The following is a 17,377-nucleotide window of genomic DNA, read 5'->3' as shown; positions in this document are numbered from 1 at the left end:
TCTCTGGGAGAACCCTGGGCACTGACTTAAGCCATAGGGCCTGATTAAATAACCACCAGAATTCCCTTCACACAGAGAGATGCACATCCCCAATAAACAAAGCATCTCCCGATGAGGTTGCAGGGTGAGCATGAATGAGAGAGGAGAGCCAGATACCATCCAGACACACCTACAGCCCGGCAATGTTGCCTCATCTGACAGATTACAGCCCATCCTAGCCGAGGAAGAGAAGCACCAGGCACTTCCCCCTGAACTGCAGGCAACCTGTTCTCGAAGCTTCCTGCATCCTGCACAGACTCTGCTAGAACTCGCCAATTCAGATGAGTTATTTTGACAGTCCTCTAATCTAATCTCTGTAGGTTGGATTTTGGTTATGACTGTCCCTAAAAGCTAAGGCAGGTATAAAGTGGGTGGGTCGTATACATTTTATATGTATTTTTCTACATGAGTGGCCTGTTTCATACATAACAAGAGAACGGGGAGGAAGAGCCTTAATCCATTCAGCCTTAATCCATTTTAGCACTGTGCGGTAAGATTCTGGGAAGGAGTCCTTAGGGATGCCTTCTTCACGCCATTATGGGCTTTTCCTCTTCTGTTCTCAGAGGAGTACTTCCTCGTGAATTTAAGACTTTGTAAGGAAGCCAGTTACACCAAAGGAAAGCCCTGAAATAATCTACCAATTTTTTTTTTTTTCAATAAGGGATACTTGCTTGAAGGCTGGAGCTTTGTCACTTTGTCAGGTGAGGCATGGCATGGTGACAGGATTTGATTTCAAACATTTTGTTATTTTTTATTTTGTTACTATTTGTTATATTTTTATATTTATACATCTTGTTATATTTTTATGTTTATCATTGTTACCTTTGTTATTATTACGTGTATTTGTGCACGTGTGCACACGTGTAAGAATACACCACTATGCCCGTGAACGTGTGGAGGTCAGAGGACAACTGTGGAAGTCTACTCTCTACCAAACTCCAGTCCAGGCCCATCAGGTTTGGAGACAACTGTCTTTACTCACTGAGTTACCTCTGTCCCTTGGGTATCTTTTCCTACATTGCCAACTTTATTAACCATTCATGAACTACAATGAGATGGTGCACCTGCCTTAGTGTCCTGACACCATGAAGAGATACCATGACCAATGCAATTTAAAAAAACAAACAACATTTAATCTGGGGCTTGCTTATAGTTTCAGAGGGTGAGTCTGTTTCTTTTATCAATATCTACTGATAGATTTTTATCTGCTTCTCCTCATTCTCACTCATTCTGTCCCACCACTTATATGATCTGGTGGTTTGGTTTGGTTTGTGGAATTAGATGATATAAACATTTACCATCAGAGAGAGTCAGAGCTCCGGGAATGACAAATGACCATTTTGCTTTATCTTGGCACAAAGATGATGCTGTGTTTGATTCAGGAACATCGGGAAGGTTTGGTAAAACATTAAACCAGAAAAGACACGAACTGTTTCTACTTCATAGAAAACTGAGTATTATAATTTCAACTTGAGATCATATCACAGCTGGGCATGACGTTCCATGTCTGCAGACCCCACCTTCAGAAGGCTGGGGAAAGAGGGTGTGGGAGTCAAGGCTAGCCTCGGACACAGAACACGACTGAGGCCAGCATAGGCTATGTGGGGTCTGGTCTTAAAAAAAATCAAAACTAAAAAGAAAAAAACTTATAAACATATTTGATTTGAGATTTAAACAAAAAAAGTCACAAAGTATTCTTAAATATTTAAATTTAGAGCTTTAGATGTGTGTATTGAGGATATGTGTCCTACTTAACTGTTAGTATTTAACAGGATAATATTTCTGATGCTTAAAACTTAAAAATGGTTCAGGTTTTTTTTTTAACCCAATATTTATTTTTATTTTATATGTATGAATGTTTTGAGGGGTTGTATGTAGATACACTGTTTGCATGCAGAGCTAAAGAGGCCAGAAATGTAAATCTGGAACTTAAGGGAGATTTAGCATGTGATCTAACTTGTGGGTGCTGGTAACAGAATTCAGGTCCTCAGGAAGAGCAGAGTGAGTGAGTGTGTGTGTGTGTGTGTGTGTGTGTGTGTGTATGTGTGTTCATGAATGACACATGTAGGGAAAACAAAAGAGGGTCTCAGATCCCCTGAAACTAGAATCACAGGTGGGTTATAAGCTGCCTGATGTGAGTGCAGGAACTGAACCTGGGTCTTCTGCAAGAGCACTGTTTGCTCTTAACTGCTAACCCATCATTGCAGCTCCTGAATATGTGTTTTTTTAACCCTTGAGTCATTTCTACAGACCCCATATTGCCTCAAACTTTAAAATTACAAATTATAATAGATGCTTAAAATCCTATTCAGATGAACTTATAGCATTTACCCTAAGGGGATAAATATCTGGAAGTGAAATAGCGGCTTTGAAATAGAAAACATCTGGGGCCGGGCACATAACTGCAGTGCCCAAAGACACCATTCTGTAGGTGGACGCTCTTAGTTTACAGGATTCCTTAAAGGTTCGAGGCCGTGTCCTAGTGAAGCTCTCCCATAGGTTTCACTAAGACTGTCCTTACCCCTCCCTGTAAACTGGACGTCCTGTATGTGGATGATTATGTTTTTATATTTTATCAGATCGGTTAGATTTGCTTGTTGGTTTCTCATTAAGTTTTATTAGTTCCATGATCTACATGTGGCAAAAATGTGCAGATATTTAGCTTGTCTTTATTTGGGCTATATCCTAATTTTCTACTTAGGGTTAATTGATTAATTAATTAATTTTCCAATTTGATTGCCTAAGATAACCTGCCCAGTCATTGGGGGGAAAATTAAGTGCATTTAAGTAGTAATAGAAAACAATGGTCAACTTATTTGATAAGAGAAATATATATGATCCTGTTACTCCTTCTTTCTCATACATATGTATTATTTGAAACTGTAGTTGTTACTATGTATATGTTTACTTTTTAGATATATTAACTCATTCCTATTTGCCACATAGTATCAGCATTTCTTTACTCACTGATTATTCTGTCTCTGTCTTTGTCTCTCTGAAAGCATCCATCCTATAGAACAAGTGTCTTTGGTTAGAAGTTAAGATGAATTCATTCCTTCCTCCCCCTACACACATACAAAAGAAGCTGTGTGTGTGTGTGTGTGCGTGCACATGTGTGATATAATGTAATGGGGGGATCAAACCTAAAGCCTTGTATATAGCAAGGTAGGTGCTCTACTACTGAACTCTCTTCTAGCCCCATTGATTACTTGGGTTTTCTGTTTTGTAACAGACATGCAGCATTGCAAGGTAGGTAAAACCAGGGCCCTTGCAGTTTCCTGGAGAGGATCACAATGGGAAAATCCTACTACATGATAGATAGCTATTGAGCTGAGTTGGAATAGGGTAACAAGTACCCATGGTGTGCTTTTTAAAAAAGATTTATTTATGTATTCATTTATTATATATAAGTACACTGTAGCTGTCTTTAGACACTCCAGAAGACACTTGTTCTATAGGATGGATGCTTTACACACTCCAGAAGACTCTTTAGACACTCCAGAAGACGGCATCAGATCTCATTGCAGATGGTTGCGAGCCACCATGTGGTTTCTGGGATTTGAACTCAGAACCTTGGGAAGAGCAGTCAGTGCTCTTAACCACTGAGCCATCTCTCCAGCCCTCATGGTATGCTTCTTTTGATTCAGTGGTCAAAGGCCTGGTAGCACATTGCCATTAGATCAGAAAACTTTTGAAAGAAGTAGCATCTATGTTATATTTGTTTATGTGGATTAAGAAAGCATTCTGAAGAATGCTCGTGAAAGTTTTGTCTTCCCTTCTCAGTGTTACCCAGACTAAAGTTCCCAGAGTACTCTTCCCGAATTTCTCTCAAACATGTGCTTAATTGTTGAGTGCTAGCTATTTAAATTTGGGGGGAGGAGTGATTTAAAAAAAGTATTTTTTCATGAATATTAGTATTTTGCCTGTATGTAAATGCACCCCATATAGTGCATTTTTCATGGAGGCTAGAAGAGGTTTTGGATCCTTGGAACTGTAAATACAGATGGTTGGGTGAGCCATGGTTTGGATGCTGTGAATCAAATCCTGGTCTTCTGAATGGAATCGGATGCTCTTAACCACTGAGCCACGTCTCCAGCCCCTGTGGTCTAATTTTTTTTTTTTTTTTTAAAGACATGATCTCTACAGGTAGCCCACACTGGACTTCAACTCATGACCCTCTTCCCCCATCCTTCCAAGTGCTGGCATTAGTGCTAGCTACATAGTTCTCAACTTCCCCTTTTCCTTATCAGTCTTAGCTCAGACCCCAGCCCCTTTAAAAAGATACATTAGGTTGCAAAGGAAGCACAGTGGTAGGTGTAGATATAAGAGGTATGTACATGTCTCTGCATTAGTTACTTTTCTGTTGCTCTGTTAAAAATACAATCACATGCGAGCTATGGAAGGAGTTTATTCTGACTTACCGTTCTTGGGGAATCAGAGTCCATCATGGTAGGGATGCATGACAGTGGGCAAGGTGGCAAGATTAGAAACTGAGAGGTCACATTTCCAGAAGCAGAGATGGCAAACTAAAAATAGGGCAAGGTTATGAACTCTCAAAGCCCTCTCCAATGGCCTGTTTCCTCTAGGAAGACTGCACATTCTCATAACCTCTTGAGACAGTCATGACACATGACCTTGTGGGGGACATTTCTCATTCAAACTACCACAGTCTCAAAGTATAGCCAGCTCTGAGCCAGATGATTCGTTACAAAGGAAAAGAGGCATGGTGATTTTCATCCTGAGGCCAGTCACCAGATACAATGTGCTCTTTGCTTTCTTCATACACTTTTGACACAGGCTCACATCAGAGGCTTGCGATAGGAAGCAGAGCTGAGAGAAATGACAAGGAGGAGGGTAGAATTAACAAGTTAAGGATAGGGCTGGAGAGATGGCCCAGTGGTTAAGAGCATTGGTCGCTCTTCCAGAGGTCCTGAGTTCAATTCCCAGCAACCACATGGTGGCTCATAACCATCTGTAATGGGATCTGATGCCCTCTTCTGATGTGTCTGACAACAGCTATAGTGTACTTACATAAAATAAAAACAGGTTCAGGATAGCATTAGGTAGGCCTAGTAGGCCTTAGTAAAGACTCACAATTTTGTATTGCCTTTGAGGGTTTGGGGAATGCCATATGTGAGAGTGGTGGGGCACGCCTTTGATCCTAGAGGCAGAGGCAGGTGGATCTCTGAGTTTGAGGCCAGTCTGGTCTAGAGGGAAAAAACCCTGTCTTAAACAAACAACCCAAGAGGTCTGGCTTTTGTGAGAAGGATGAGCTACAGTGGAATTAAGCAAAGTGGAGGTTTGCAGTAGGCTTTAACTACTAGAGCAGGAGAAACAGTGGTGGTTTAATCCAGAATGAATGAGGGGAGAGGGGGCTGACACTTACTGACAGCTGGCTGTGTGATCTGATAAAAGGGTGAGGTCAAGGGTCACACTTGGGCTTTTGGCCTGAGCCACTGACTGAATATCACTCACACTGGCCTCCCTGCTTGGTCCGTGGGGACAGTGGTTGCTTCACAGTGGTTATTTTGAAAGGCAGAGAGATTAACTAGTTACTTCATTATGGAAAGATGAAATGGGCCTGACCCTGAGCATAGCTGACAGTATTCAGAGAACACACTGGAAGACATTTAGGAACTAAAAGGTGCTAGCTGCTTGTGGGAATTGGCTAACTTACTAAAATTGGAGATAACTGGGTCTTTTTTTTTTTTTTTTTAAACAAGTAACCATTAATTGGTATACCTTAATGGCAGGGGCTGCCTGAGGCTTGCTATTGTATAGTCCTGGGGCTAGGCTTAGACTTTTTCTTATGCTTTGAAGGATTATAAAAGGAGGGACTGAGGAAAATAGTAGCTGCTCCTTTAGTGACATTTGCTGGCCTCTGTCGTGGGGTGTGTGTGTGGGGGGGGTAGATTGGTTTCCAAGAGCTGCACTAACAATCAATCTCCTGGTGCTTGTGGGATGTGCACATTCTCAGACCTCAGCACACATCTGCGGATAAAGAATACTTACCAAAACACTGCATGGAGCCCAGCATGTATCACATGTGACCTGCCTGGTCTGCAGTGTGCATTCCAGTACACCAGGTCTACACAGAGAAACTTTGTCTTGAAATGTCCAAAACAAACCAAAGGCACTGGATGTGACTGGAAACAGCTGAAGCTGAATGATGGCATTTCATAGTTTACAGTTAAGGGTGTGGGCTATGGATGCAGACTGCTTCCACTGAAGTGAGTAGGCCTTGTTCGTGTACGACTGAATCTCCTGTGCAGCCCTGCCTGATCTAGAACCTGCTTCCTAGACCAGGTTGGTCTAGTCATTGTGGTGATCTTCCTGCCTCTGCTTCCCAGGTGCTGGGATTATAGGTATGCAGCTCCGTGCCTGGCTGAGGTGAGTAATAGGTGTTTGTCCTTGGCTAAGTAGTGCCTGCAAATCTTACTTTCCTCATCTGTAAAGTGTGCATTCAAATAGGTAATTACTTAAGTGGGTTTTTGTGGGACATGAGTGGTTTTATAAAATACCAGTGGAGTATCTGGTCTATAAATAGTGTACTTAAAAGGTAATCTGCATAAGTAATGCATTATGGGAAACCATCTCAGATTCATTTAATAAGTGATGGTCTGCCTATATATATTTAATATAAAAATTATCAAGTAATCCAAAGTAAAGCCAGTATAGATCTTAGAGGCTCAAATATCAGCATTGCTTCTTGTGAACCTTCTTTTACTTTTAGGAAATATAGTGAAATTATAGGACTGTGAGGGAAAACTGATGACATATTTAAGCTTGCATCATGCTTGGTTCAGGTGTGTTCTATTCCCTTCAAACTGCCCTTCATTCCTTTCACTGTTTCCTATCTTCATTCCCAGTTTCTTTTGCTATCTTGATATTGAACACATTGCTATTAGTGGCAAAGATACTTTTGTCTACGAAGGCTTTTTTCCATCAATGAAGGTTCATGAAGCAGTGTAGTGTCCATAACTATATCCTAGTGGTCTTTATTTATTTACTTACTTTTCTCATTTCTTATTAGATACTCTGTATTTACATTTGAGATGTTATCCCTTTCCCCAGCCCGGTTCCCACCCCCTTCTATAAGTGGCATTTTAAAAACATTTTAAGCCTTTCAGCCTTTGTAAATGTTTTAGAAAGTTCCATTTATGGGTGAAACCACCATGGCCATACAAAAGACCCAAGTCCTTATAGCTTATGTCATATTTTGTCCATGCTCCATGGCTCAGCACCCTTTAAAACTAGCTGATGACACTGATTAGAAAGACTTAAACCTCCATTTCTTAAGACAGGTTAATACGTAATACAGGTGAGCTCACTGTGCAGAGTTCAAAACTGCGTTTAATGCTCCTATAACGCAGCAACCTGCAGACACCCAGTTCAGGAACGTTACTGAATTTGCTCCCTCTCCACACGAATAAAGACTCTAGGGAAAACCGTTTGTAAAAGACAGTGTTGAGCGGCCAGCCATCTTTTTTTTCTTTGCTCGCGCCACCTGAAAGGATAGAGAGGCTTCAGCATCACTGCAAGAGAAAGGCAGCTTCCTTGTGACGTCAAATCAGCGGGCTCTCGCCCCGGCTTTAGGCCGGTTCCGGTTCCCTGGCTTTCCGGACGCCCGAGTGAGCGAGCGCGGCGCCGTACTGCGCGTGCTCCGCAGAGGGACGCGAGGAGGTTGGGTCCAGCTCTCCTAACGGATACCTGATTGGCTGGCGTTGTGCTGGGGGGTTCCCTAGCCCTTTCCGCAGGGGTAAAACAATAAGAGGGGGCGGCGGCAAAGGGGGCGGGACGTCCGTGTTCTTGGAGCTCGTTGCAGCTCTAGGCTCTTGGCAAGAGGTGGCTCTGAGGGGCCCGAGTTCGCGGCTCTCTGGGTTCCGAAGCCTCGGGTTTATTCGAGGGAGGAGAATCTGCTGCGGCTGATCCCGCCACACTCCTGACCCCTCCGCGCGACGTGTCCGCCGCCGCTGTTGGTTGGAGGTGTGTACGGGGGCCGAGAGGGGCGGTCGATGTGGTGGTCGGCAGGGGACATTTCTCTCCACTCCGCGGCTCGCGGCAACCGTCCGGTGTGTGCGCTTGGTGTCGGGGTTGGTGTGGCAGAAACATTGTTCTCGCCGGCTGCCTACGCCAGCAAGAGTGTGTGCGTGCGGAGCCGGGCCTTTCCTGCAAGGTGAGCGGGAGGCTGCGTGGGGAGGCTGACCCGCGCGCGTGGTGCAGAGGAGGGCACAGGTGGGGCTGGGGATTGCTAGGATGAGGCGGCCCGTGTGTGTGGGGGGGGTACCCTGTCCGTCGCAGCTCTCAGAGCGCGCCGACGGGCGCCAAGCCGCGAAGCGGGGCAGTGGGCTTCTGCAGAGGCGATTTCAGGGTGGGAAGCCCACCCGCCTGCCCTCTCCGCTCGTTTTGCGGCCCTGGTTCCCGGTCGTCGCCCCGCCCGTGGGGGAGGGGAAGGAGGCCGTGTCGACGGAGGCAGAAGCAACGCAGATGCGAAAGTAGCGGCCTCCGGGCACCATTTGTGTGCCCGGAAACTGAATCCGGGGTTGAAGGTGGCCGCTGCTCCAGTTGCCGGTGTTCGGCGTTCCTCCCGCGTCCGCCCCCCCCACCGCCCCGGATTATCCTGAACATATTTGGATACCGGGACTGTAACGTGTGTCTCCTTCGTCCTTTTTCTGCAGGCGATCTTGTGTTACCCAGGAATAAAAAGGACGTTTCAGTGCTTTGGGAATGGGTTTTTCTCCCCTCATTATTCTTTGGGGTAGGATGAGGAGAGAACGTAAGTTTCCCTAGATCGTGTAGATTTTTTTAGTGGAATCTGATCGTGGTTTTCCTGTGTCTCTAAGGGCAGATTACTTCAGGTGCCCCTGTGCTGCTTTGGGGCTGTAGGGTCGTGTTCACAATTTCTACTCCCAAGATATAACTAGTTTTAAATCAAAGCAAAAAAGAAAATTGAGGAGGTGCCTTTTGCTTCCTTAAAAACAAAACACGTGCACCAAAGCTGAATCAAGGAAAATTGCTTCCTTCTCTCCGGGTGTGATTGTTGTGCTATTGATTAAGGTTTCTGGTTTTTAGATTCTAGACACCATCATTTGTTCCGAGTACCCAGGCAGGGAACCATTAGCTGCAGTTTAAAATGATGCACTCATTATTCTAGATGAGGATAGTAATTTCTTGTCCCAATTCCATATTTGGCAGTTATTGTAGCCCTAGGCATGTGAACCAAACTTTCTGAGTAAACATTTGGCTTTGCCAAATTTAGTGATCTCTTTATGGTCTTTAGGTTTGGACCCAGTGTCCCACCACTCTGGAGTAAGAGGTAGGTGGCTTTTTAAGTTTGAGGCCAGTCTGGTCTACATACTTCCATAGGACAGCCAGGGCTACCTAGTGAGGTACTGACTCAAAAAAAAAGGTTTGGTCAGTTTAGACCTTAGGACTGAATTATATGTTGTCCCTTCGTTACCATTTTAGGTCATATGTTCTATCTAATCTCAGTTGTGTACAAATATTTTATGAAAAATCGATTGTGAGAACGACTTCAAAATGTATTTCCTAGTGGCTTAGTTCTGTGATGATTTAGGTTATTGAGTATTCAGAATTGAAATTCTAGTGGGCATGGATCACGATTTTATTCTCAGTGCTTGGGAGGCAGAGGCTGGCAGGATCTGTAGACCTCAGAGTGGGTTCCAGGACAGCCAGGGCTACACAGAAAACTCCAACAAAACACAGAAGACTAGATTGAAACATTAGTGATGGTGAAAGCAAGCCTCAGATATAGTGCTTGTGGAATGGGTGGCTTCCGGAGGAGCAGGTAATTAGTTAATTTTGGCCAGGAGTCAGAATTAAACGTTCAAGGCACCGGTAGTACCTGGTGCGTTGCTAGTACCCAGATCCAGCCACCATTAGCTGATAAGTGATGAAGGCAGTTTTTTGTTCAGCCTTTGGCCGGTGAACCTAGGTCGAGTTTACTATCTAGACTAAATGTTAACTTAATGACCTGAGTAGTTGGATTATTAGGTAAGTTCTGGTTTTGAAGAAATTGTTGGCATTGTTTGTAGCAGGGGAATGTGGGCAGCTATATTTGTATTAGAGATTAAAATACCAAAATTTCAGTATCAGCAACTGGAATTTTAGAGATATTCATAGTGTCTTTTAGATTCTTGACAGCAGCTTTTTTGTTGCAGAATCTTTATTACACTATGAATATTAGAAGTTATTTTCTAAATTGTCTTAATTTTTTTCTACATTTTATGTTGAGTGACTATGAAGAATGACATCCTTTCAACATTTTGCACACGTTGGATTTCTTGTGAACAGAAAGTGGGTGGGTCTGAATTGAAAGTTTTGACCTGGTTATTACACTGGCAGATGTGTACTTGATAGCCAGCCAGTAAAGCAAACCAATTATGTTTTTCCCAAACTCTTAGCAAAATAATGTTTTTTGTGCTTTGGCTTATTTTAATAATCTCATTTCTGGATATTGTATCTATCTTGGTACTGTACTAACATTGGAGATATTTCTTTCTACCTTGTGTTGCTGTCTGCCCGGTTATTTCTTTTCTCACCCCACCCAACCATCTCTTTTTTTTGTTCGTTTGTTTCTTGGGGACTTGGCTGGAGCTAGCCTGGCATTTGCTGTGTGTCCTAGGCTGCCCAACTTACGGTATCCTGCCTGTCCCTCCTTGGCACTGCTATTATAAGGACATGTTCAGCGTGGACATTGAATCATAGAATTTATTTTATTACTGTTAATTATGTCTATGCAGTGTTTATGTGTGTATCAAAGGTGTTAGGTCTCCTGGAGCTTGAGTTATAGGCAGGTTGTGAGCTGCTGAATCTGTGTGGTTGGAAGAACTCAGATCCTATAAGAACAATATGTATTCTTAACTGTGGAGCCATCTTCAGCCCCTAAAGTTTGCTGTTTTTGTTGTTTGAGACAGGCTGATGTTGAATTCCCAGAGATTAGATTTGGGTAAAAAAAACCCTAACAATAAGGGGAAAGCTCTGAAGTACAGAAGCTAAACATGATCACAATTCAGAAATGATGGGCTGCCCGCAAATGAGATGGTCACCTGTTCACCAACTTTTGTTTGTTTGCTTTGTCTTTTTTTTTTTTTTTTTTTGTTAATTGAGACAGGGTCTCTGTAGCCATGGCCAACCTGAACTCTAGATCAGGCTGGTCTTGAACTGGCTTGTCTCTCTGCCTTCTGTGTTCTGGGATTCAAGGAGTGGGTCATCACACTCAGCCTCTAAATTTTTTTTATTTTATTTTTAAATCCTTGATTTTTTTTTTTTTTTTTTTTTTTTTTTTGGGTGATTCCTCCAAAATTTTTTAATTTTCTTTTCTGGGCTTCTTGAGACTGTCTATGTAATAGTCTAGTCTCACTGTGTACACCAGGCTAGCCTGAACTTTCAGAGTCTCCTGTCTACAAAAATAATCATATGCTGCTGCATCACTCTCTCCTCCCCCCTTTTGAGACAAGGGGTCTCTCTATAGCCCCAGCTGTCCTTGAACTCACTCTATATATACATATGGCTAGTCTTGAACTCAGATCCACCCGTCTCTGCCCAAAGCAAAGAAGTGTAAATGATGAAAACATTATGCTGATGACTTTTGTTCTTGTAAAATTCCTGTTCTTGGAACTAAGGCTGAGGATCCTTGATCTCTTTTGAATTCTAAGTATCAGTTTCATTTTTCTGTAAATGAAGTAAATAACCTCCTTGTTCAAGGAGGTAAAGGAACACAAGATTACTCACTAATACTTATTAAACTTTAAAACCATGTGAGGTGGGCATGGCTGCACATGTGTGTAATCCCAGAGGCAGAGGCAGGTATCTCTGAACTGGAGGGCAGCCTGATCCTATAGAGGGAATTCCAGGACAGCCAGGACTACATAGAGACCCTGCTTCAGAAGGGCGGGGGCAGCACATAGTTTCTTAACGGTGGTCCTGTTCAGCTTCTGTATTAAAGAACTCGACCTTTATTAGGGTTGCCTTATCTATAACCTCCTTAGGTCTGTCACTGTGGTTTTTGGATCCAAGGTTGGCACAAGTCATCTGTCCCTTGTCCTGAGTGGATAGATAGTATTGTGGTCATTAAAGTAACTTTAGACAAAGACCTTTGGGAGCCTTGGATATAGTTACAGTGTTAAAATGGAGTTGGCATTCTAAAATGGGATCTAGTCTTTGGGTCAGTGAGAATGGGCCTTGGCATAAGTGTGAGCCCTGGAGAAGGGAGTGGGGGTAAGCATCCTGTTCCTGAGATAAGCTGGGGCTAAGCATGGGTAGCCATTGATAGCTGATTCTGGTAAAGAGGCTACAGTCTGCTGTTGGAGACATTCTTTTCATGGGTAAAATGATATGTATACCCTCCCAAGGTTGGGGGTTTATTTTTCTGCATTTACTATCCTTATCTAGGTATTGTTTTGTATTCTTGACTTTATTCAGTAAGAAAGTATGATTTCTTCTCCACACATATTCATTTTGCCTGTTGTCTCCAATCATTGAAATAATGACTAAAGGGTCTGGAGAGAGGGCTCAGTGGGTAAGAGCACCGGCTGCTCTTCCAGAGGTCCTGAGTTCAGATCCCAGTGACCACATGGTGGCTCAGAACCATCTGTAATGAGATCTGATGCTCTCTTCTGGTGTGTCTGACGACTGCTACAGTGCACTTAAATGTAATAAATAAATCTTTGGGAAAAAAAAGAAAAGAAATAACCACTAAAAAATGGCACGAAATTTCATGCAACTAATTGTAGTGGGTGATGTGTGTATGCTTATAAAAATAGGGTGCTGAGGATATAGCTCTGTTGGTAGAGTTCTTGCTTAAAACATGCAAGCCCTGGGTTCGATCCCCAGTGCTCCATAAACTCCATATTACACTGTAATTTGCTTCTAAGGCACTGAAGGCAGGAGGATCAGAAACCTAAGGTAATTCTGTGCTGGGGGACGGGATGGGGGAGAAAATGAAAATATCAAAGGTCCCTTTATTTGAAAATGCTTGTGACCACAAGTGTTGAAGGAAGTTGCAGGATTTTTAGATGTTTGAACTATGCATAGGCTTGAATATCTCCAGTCTGAAAATCGGGAGTGTTCTGAAATTTGAAACCTTGAAACAGTTGTATTGGTAATTATGGCCAGGTATTTGCAGTTAGGTTTGACTCCCCCCACCTCCAGCCATTTTATCACTAGCAATAGAGCCGTGAGTGTCCTTAGTAAAGAACATGGAGAGAGGCCATTTAAGATATCTATGAAATAAATGAGAATTATTTTGCTTTGGATATTGAAATTAAGTTCTAATAAGTTTACTATATTGTGGCTTATTAAAATTTATTTATTTATATATTTATTTATTTTGCTCATATACATTGCCTTTCTGTTAAGAGGACCATAATTTTAAATTTTGTTCTGTTCTTTCAGTGTCTTGTTTAATGGCTCTGTGGCCTTTGGCCGTATTAGGGACTTAAGTTTGAGTCATCACCAAGTTAAAGTTAAACAGTAAAGTTTGGGGCTGCTCTTTAGGATCTGTATCCTAAGCTTTTCTCGATTGGTGCTGGTATTGAGACTTAGACCCAGAGCTTGGGTCAGCTGTGGAAGCACTTTCTTGCTGAGCTACATACAGCTCCTGGCCCCAAAGCCTTTCCATTTTATGTATATGGGGTTTTAACCTGCATGTGTGTCTGTACCACATGCAGAGGCCAGAAGATAGCTTTAGAGCTGCAGGAGCTGGAGTTCTTCATGGTTTTGAGCTGCCATGTAGGTGCTGGAAATAGAAACTAGGTCTATTAGAAGAACAGCCAGTGAAGTTCTTAACCACCGAGCCATTTTCTCCACTGTTCTTTGTTACTTTTTCTAGATTTTCCTACTTTTGTTCCACCTAACTTCCCTAGTTTACCTTTACTTAGTAATATTTTTATTATAACCAGATTTTAGCCATCAGATACTACTGTGTCAGAATTGTATATTGAAAGCAAGTAGTTTCTTAGCTTAATGATGTTATATAGTACATGTACATTTACTTAATCCCAGTGTTCAGGAGCCCTGGGCAGAAAGATTGCTATGAATTTAAGGCCAGTCTTGACTAGAGTGGACCTCTGTTGCAAAACGTTGAGTAAATTTTCATCTCCCTCTATGATCTGATTGAAGTCCAGGACCTCAGACTAGACAAACTAACTAAAATCCCTGGTCACCTTTCATACTTTGATCTTTACTCTAAAACCATATTATTTCTATTTAGCTCCCCTCCCTTTGTCTTTTAAGACACTCACTATATAGATCAGGCAGGCCTCAAACTCACGGTGCTGGTATTTAATGAAGGAGAACCGTCCCTCCTGGTAGTCTGTCTTGTTTAAATGTGTGGGTGGGTATGGGTGCTTGCATATCTGTACCACATGTGTATGCCTAGTGCTCAAGGAGGCCTTGGATCCCTTGAAACTGGAGCTGCCAGGTGAGTACTGGGAATGAAAAGCCCAGGTATACTGGAGAACCAGCTCCTGCTGTTAGCCTTCTTTAGGCCCTAGAAATGCATCTTCTAACTGGTAGCATGCCTTTTATTTAGATGGTTACCAGAAAGGAATGAAAGTTGAAAAACAGTTTTAAGAATTTAAAAGTTACTGTGCACTCCGTGACATAGTAACTATTTTCATGTACATGGTAAAGCGATTGGCTATAGATTTCCTCATCTTTTGAGAGCATAGTACAGAGAAAAGATCATTCATGGTGGCAGTGATGACGACGGAAGAAGCCTTCCAGCTGCGTGCCATTGACCTGTAGTTTCCCTGCCTTTTCCTGAGTCAGTCGTTTTCTAGTCTCCCACTAGATTTTATAACATAATTTTGATAACATAAAGTTCAGGGCTGAGGACTGATGGCTCAGTGGTTAAGAGCACTCACTGGCTGCTCTTCCAGAGGTCCTGAGTTCAAGTCCCAGCAACCACATGGTGTCTCACAACCATTTATAGGGATCTGATGCCCTCTTCAGGCTGGTAGATATATATATGCAACAGAACATCCATACATTAAATAAATATAATTTGAAAACGTTCAGGGCTTCAGAGAGATGGCTCAGAAGTTAAGAGCACTTTCTGGGTTCAATTTCTAGCATCCACATGATAGATCACAACTGTCTGTAACCCCAGTTCCATTGGATCTCATGTCCTCTTCTGACCTCCATGGGTACCATGCAAGCAAGCACATGGTGCACAGACATTCAAGCGAAACTCGTGTGTGTGTGTGTGTGTGTGTGTGTGTGTGTGTGTGTGTGTGTGTGTGTGTGTGTGTGTTTAAAAAAAAAAGACAGCTTCATTCTGTTTTCCAGGTTGGCGTAAATGATTGTTCTGCCTCACACTCCTAAGTGCCTCATTTTGAGGCCTGAGCCACTAAACTTGGCTTATATACTCATTTTTGAAACTAAGATTCTTAAGATAGCATTGTTCACTTGTAATTCTTGGTAAAGTAGATATAATTGTCTACACTGATTTTTTTTTTCTATTTTTCATATTTTTGAGTGCATAATGCTAACTCAGTAGTAACAGGACAGTCTGACATTTGGTAAGTTCCAGGCCAATGAGAGACTGTGATTGTCGTTTAAAAATGTGGACAGTGCCTGCACTGGCACCTGAGTCTGTCTGCAGACATGTGCTCTCACATGTGCATGTAAGAAAATGGTGTGTTGTGTCTGGTAGTGTGTGGGTGGAACTTGCGACCAGTCTCGATTTTTTCACTTGTTTCTAGCCCACCTTTGTGGCTTAAGTGTAGCACATGAGTCTGCTTAGGGCTGTCAGCCTCTGAAAAGATGTGTTTGAGGAAGATAGTATAATGTACTGTTTGCATGTGTTTTTTAAATAAAGTGAGACGTCATATAAAAGTTGAAGTAGAGGGGGCTGGGGAGATAGATTGCTCAGTGGTTAGAGCACTGACTACTCTTCCAGAGGTCCTGAGTTCAATTCCCAGTAGCCACATGGTGGCGCATAACTATCTGTAATGAGATCGGATGCCCTCTTCTGGTGTGTCTGATGACAGCGCTCTCTCTCTCTCTCTCTCTCTCTCTCTCTCTCTCTCTCTCTCTCTCTCTCCCTCCCCCCCCCCATACAATCTTTTAAAAATTGAAGTAGATTTGGATCATTAGACGTCTAGGAGGACGTTCTAGAGGAAGAACAACAGGTAACACTGTGGCTCTTAGAACAGCACTTAACCTGGGCTTCACCGTGGCACCTGCTAATGTAAAATACCATGTTGTATTAGGTTGACTATAGATATTTTTGGCTATGAAATTATTTAGTTGTTTAAAGAAAACCTGTATTGAAATTTGTTAAAATAGGAGTTCAGGTAGTACTTTGATATGTCTGATACACACATGGGTACCTTAGGGTTAGAAGTTCAGATGTCCTGGGATGAGTTACAGTCAGTTATGTGCCATCTCTGTAGCCTGCTGTTCCTTATTCTTTATGTTGGCTATAAGTAGACTGTTCTAGGGTTATATGTATAAAGTAAGTAATAAGTTGTATGTAACCAAGATAATTTTCTCATTTTTTATTTAGTGTATATGGGTGTTTTGTTTGCATATGTGTTTGGCACTATGTGTCTGCCTGACGCCCAAGGAGATGCCAGAAAGAGGCAAGCAGACAGATCCCTTGGAACTAGAGTTGTGGTTGTGTTCTTTAATGTGGGTGCTGAAGTTGAACTTGGGTTCTTTGTTAGAACAGTCTCTCCATCTCTCTAGGCCAGGAACTTATTTTTCTACTGTGATACATTTTTAATAAATGGTGTTAATTACTTTATTTTCACTTATATATCTAAGATGATTCATTTTGTGGTTATTTTACAAAAATGGCTTAATAGCTATTTTTCTTGTGTTTTCTCCTAGCATTTGACATTGTGCAGCAAAGAAATGGTTATGGAGAAGCCCAGTCCGCTGCTTGTGGGGCGGGAGTTTGTGAGGCAATATTATACTTTGCTGAATAAAGCTCCCGAATATTTGCACAGGTAAAATTTAATCATTGCTTAGTATTTTCTGGGTATGGCCACATTTTATCGTCTGTTCTGTTACTTTAACATATCATACCTAATACTATGACACATTTGGTTATTTGGTTACAAAAGTATTCCTTAGTATTTCTTGTTTCCTTATACTAATGTGGAGCTTGACTCCCTACAAGGTTCCATTGAGAAATTAGAAATCAATGACTTAAACTCTGTCTTTTCAAGTTCTCATGGCAGTTGAGAACTACTGCTATACACCCATGAAGATCTGTGCCCTCATCTGAAAAGCACTATTACTTGCCAGATGCTATTAGTAGCTTCTTCACTATTTTGGCAAGAGTTGAACGTCCATAAAGTTAATT

The 17,377-nt window shown here is 42.2% G+C and overlaps 1 protein-coding gene across 5 annotated transcripts in view; it reads left to right on the top strand.

The window, feature by feature from the left end:
- The window catches only part of G3BP2 (G3BP stress granule assembly factor 2), a 74,839-nt gene that overhangs the window by 39,762 nt on the left and 17,700 nt on the right, over positions 1-17,377 (top strand). For 3 of the 5 annotated variants that reach the window (XM_080930401.1, XM_080930402.1, XM_080930403.1), the window contains exon 2: positions 16,900-17,018. In XM_080930401.1, coding sequence (XP_080786527.1) covers positions 16,924-17,018 — 95 coding nt within the window. In that variant the 5' untranslated portion in view covers positions 16,900-16,923. Of the gene's footprint in view, positions 1-7,828; positions 8,026-16,899; positions 17,019-17,377 lie in introns of those variants that run through there. The other 2 variants (XM_080930404.1, XM_080930400.1) reach the window with 1 other exon arrangement.

The sequence above is a fragment of the Micromys minutus genome (assembly GCF_963924665.1).
Source record: "Micromys minutus genome assembly, chromosome: 1".
Lineage (NCBI taxonomy): Eukaryota > Metazoa > Chordata > Mammalia > Rodentia > Muridae > Micromys > Micromys minutus.
Note: the sequence above shows the minus strand (reverse complement) of the source record. Positions and strands in the feature narration are given on the sequence as shown.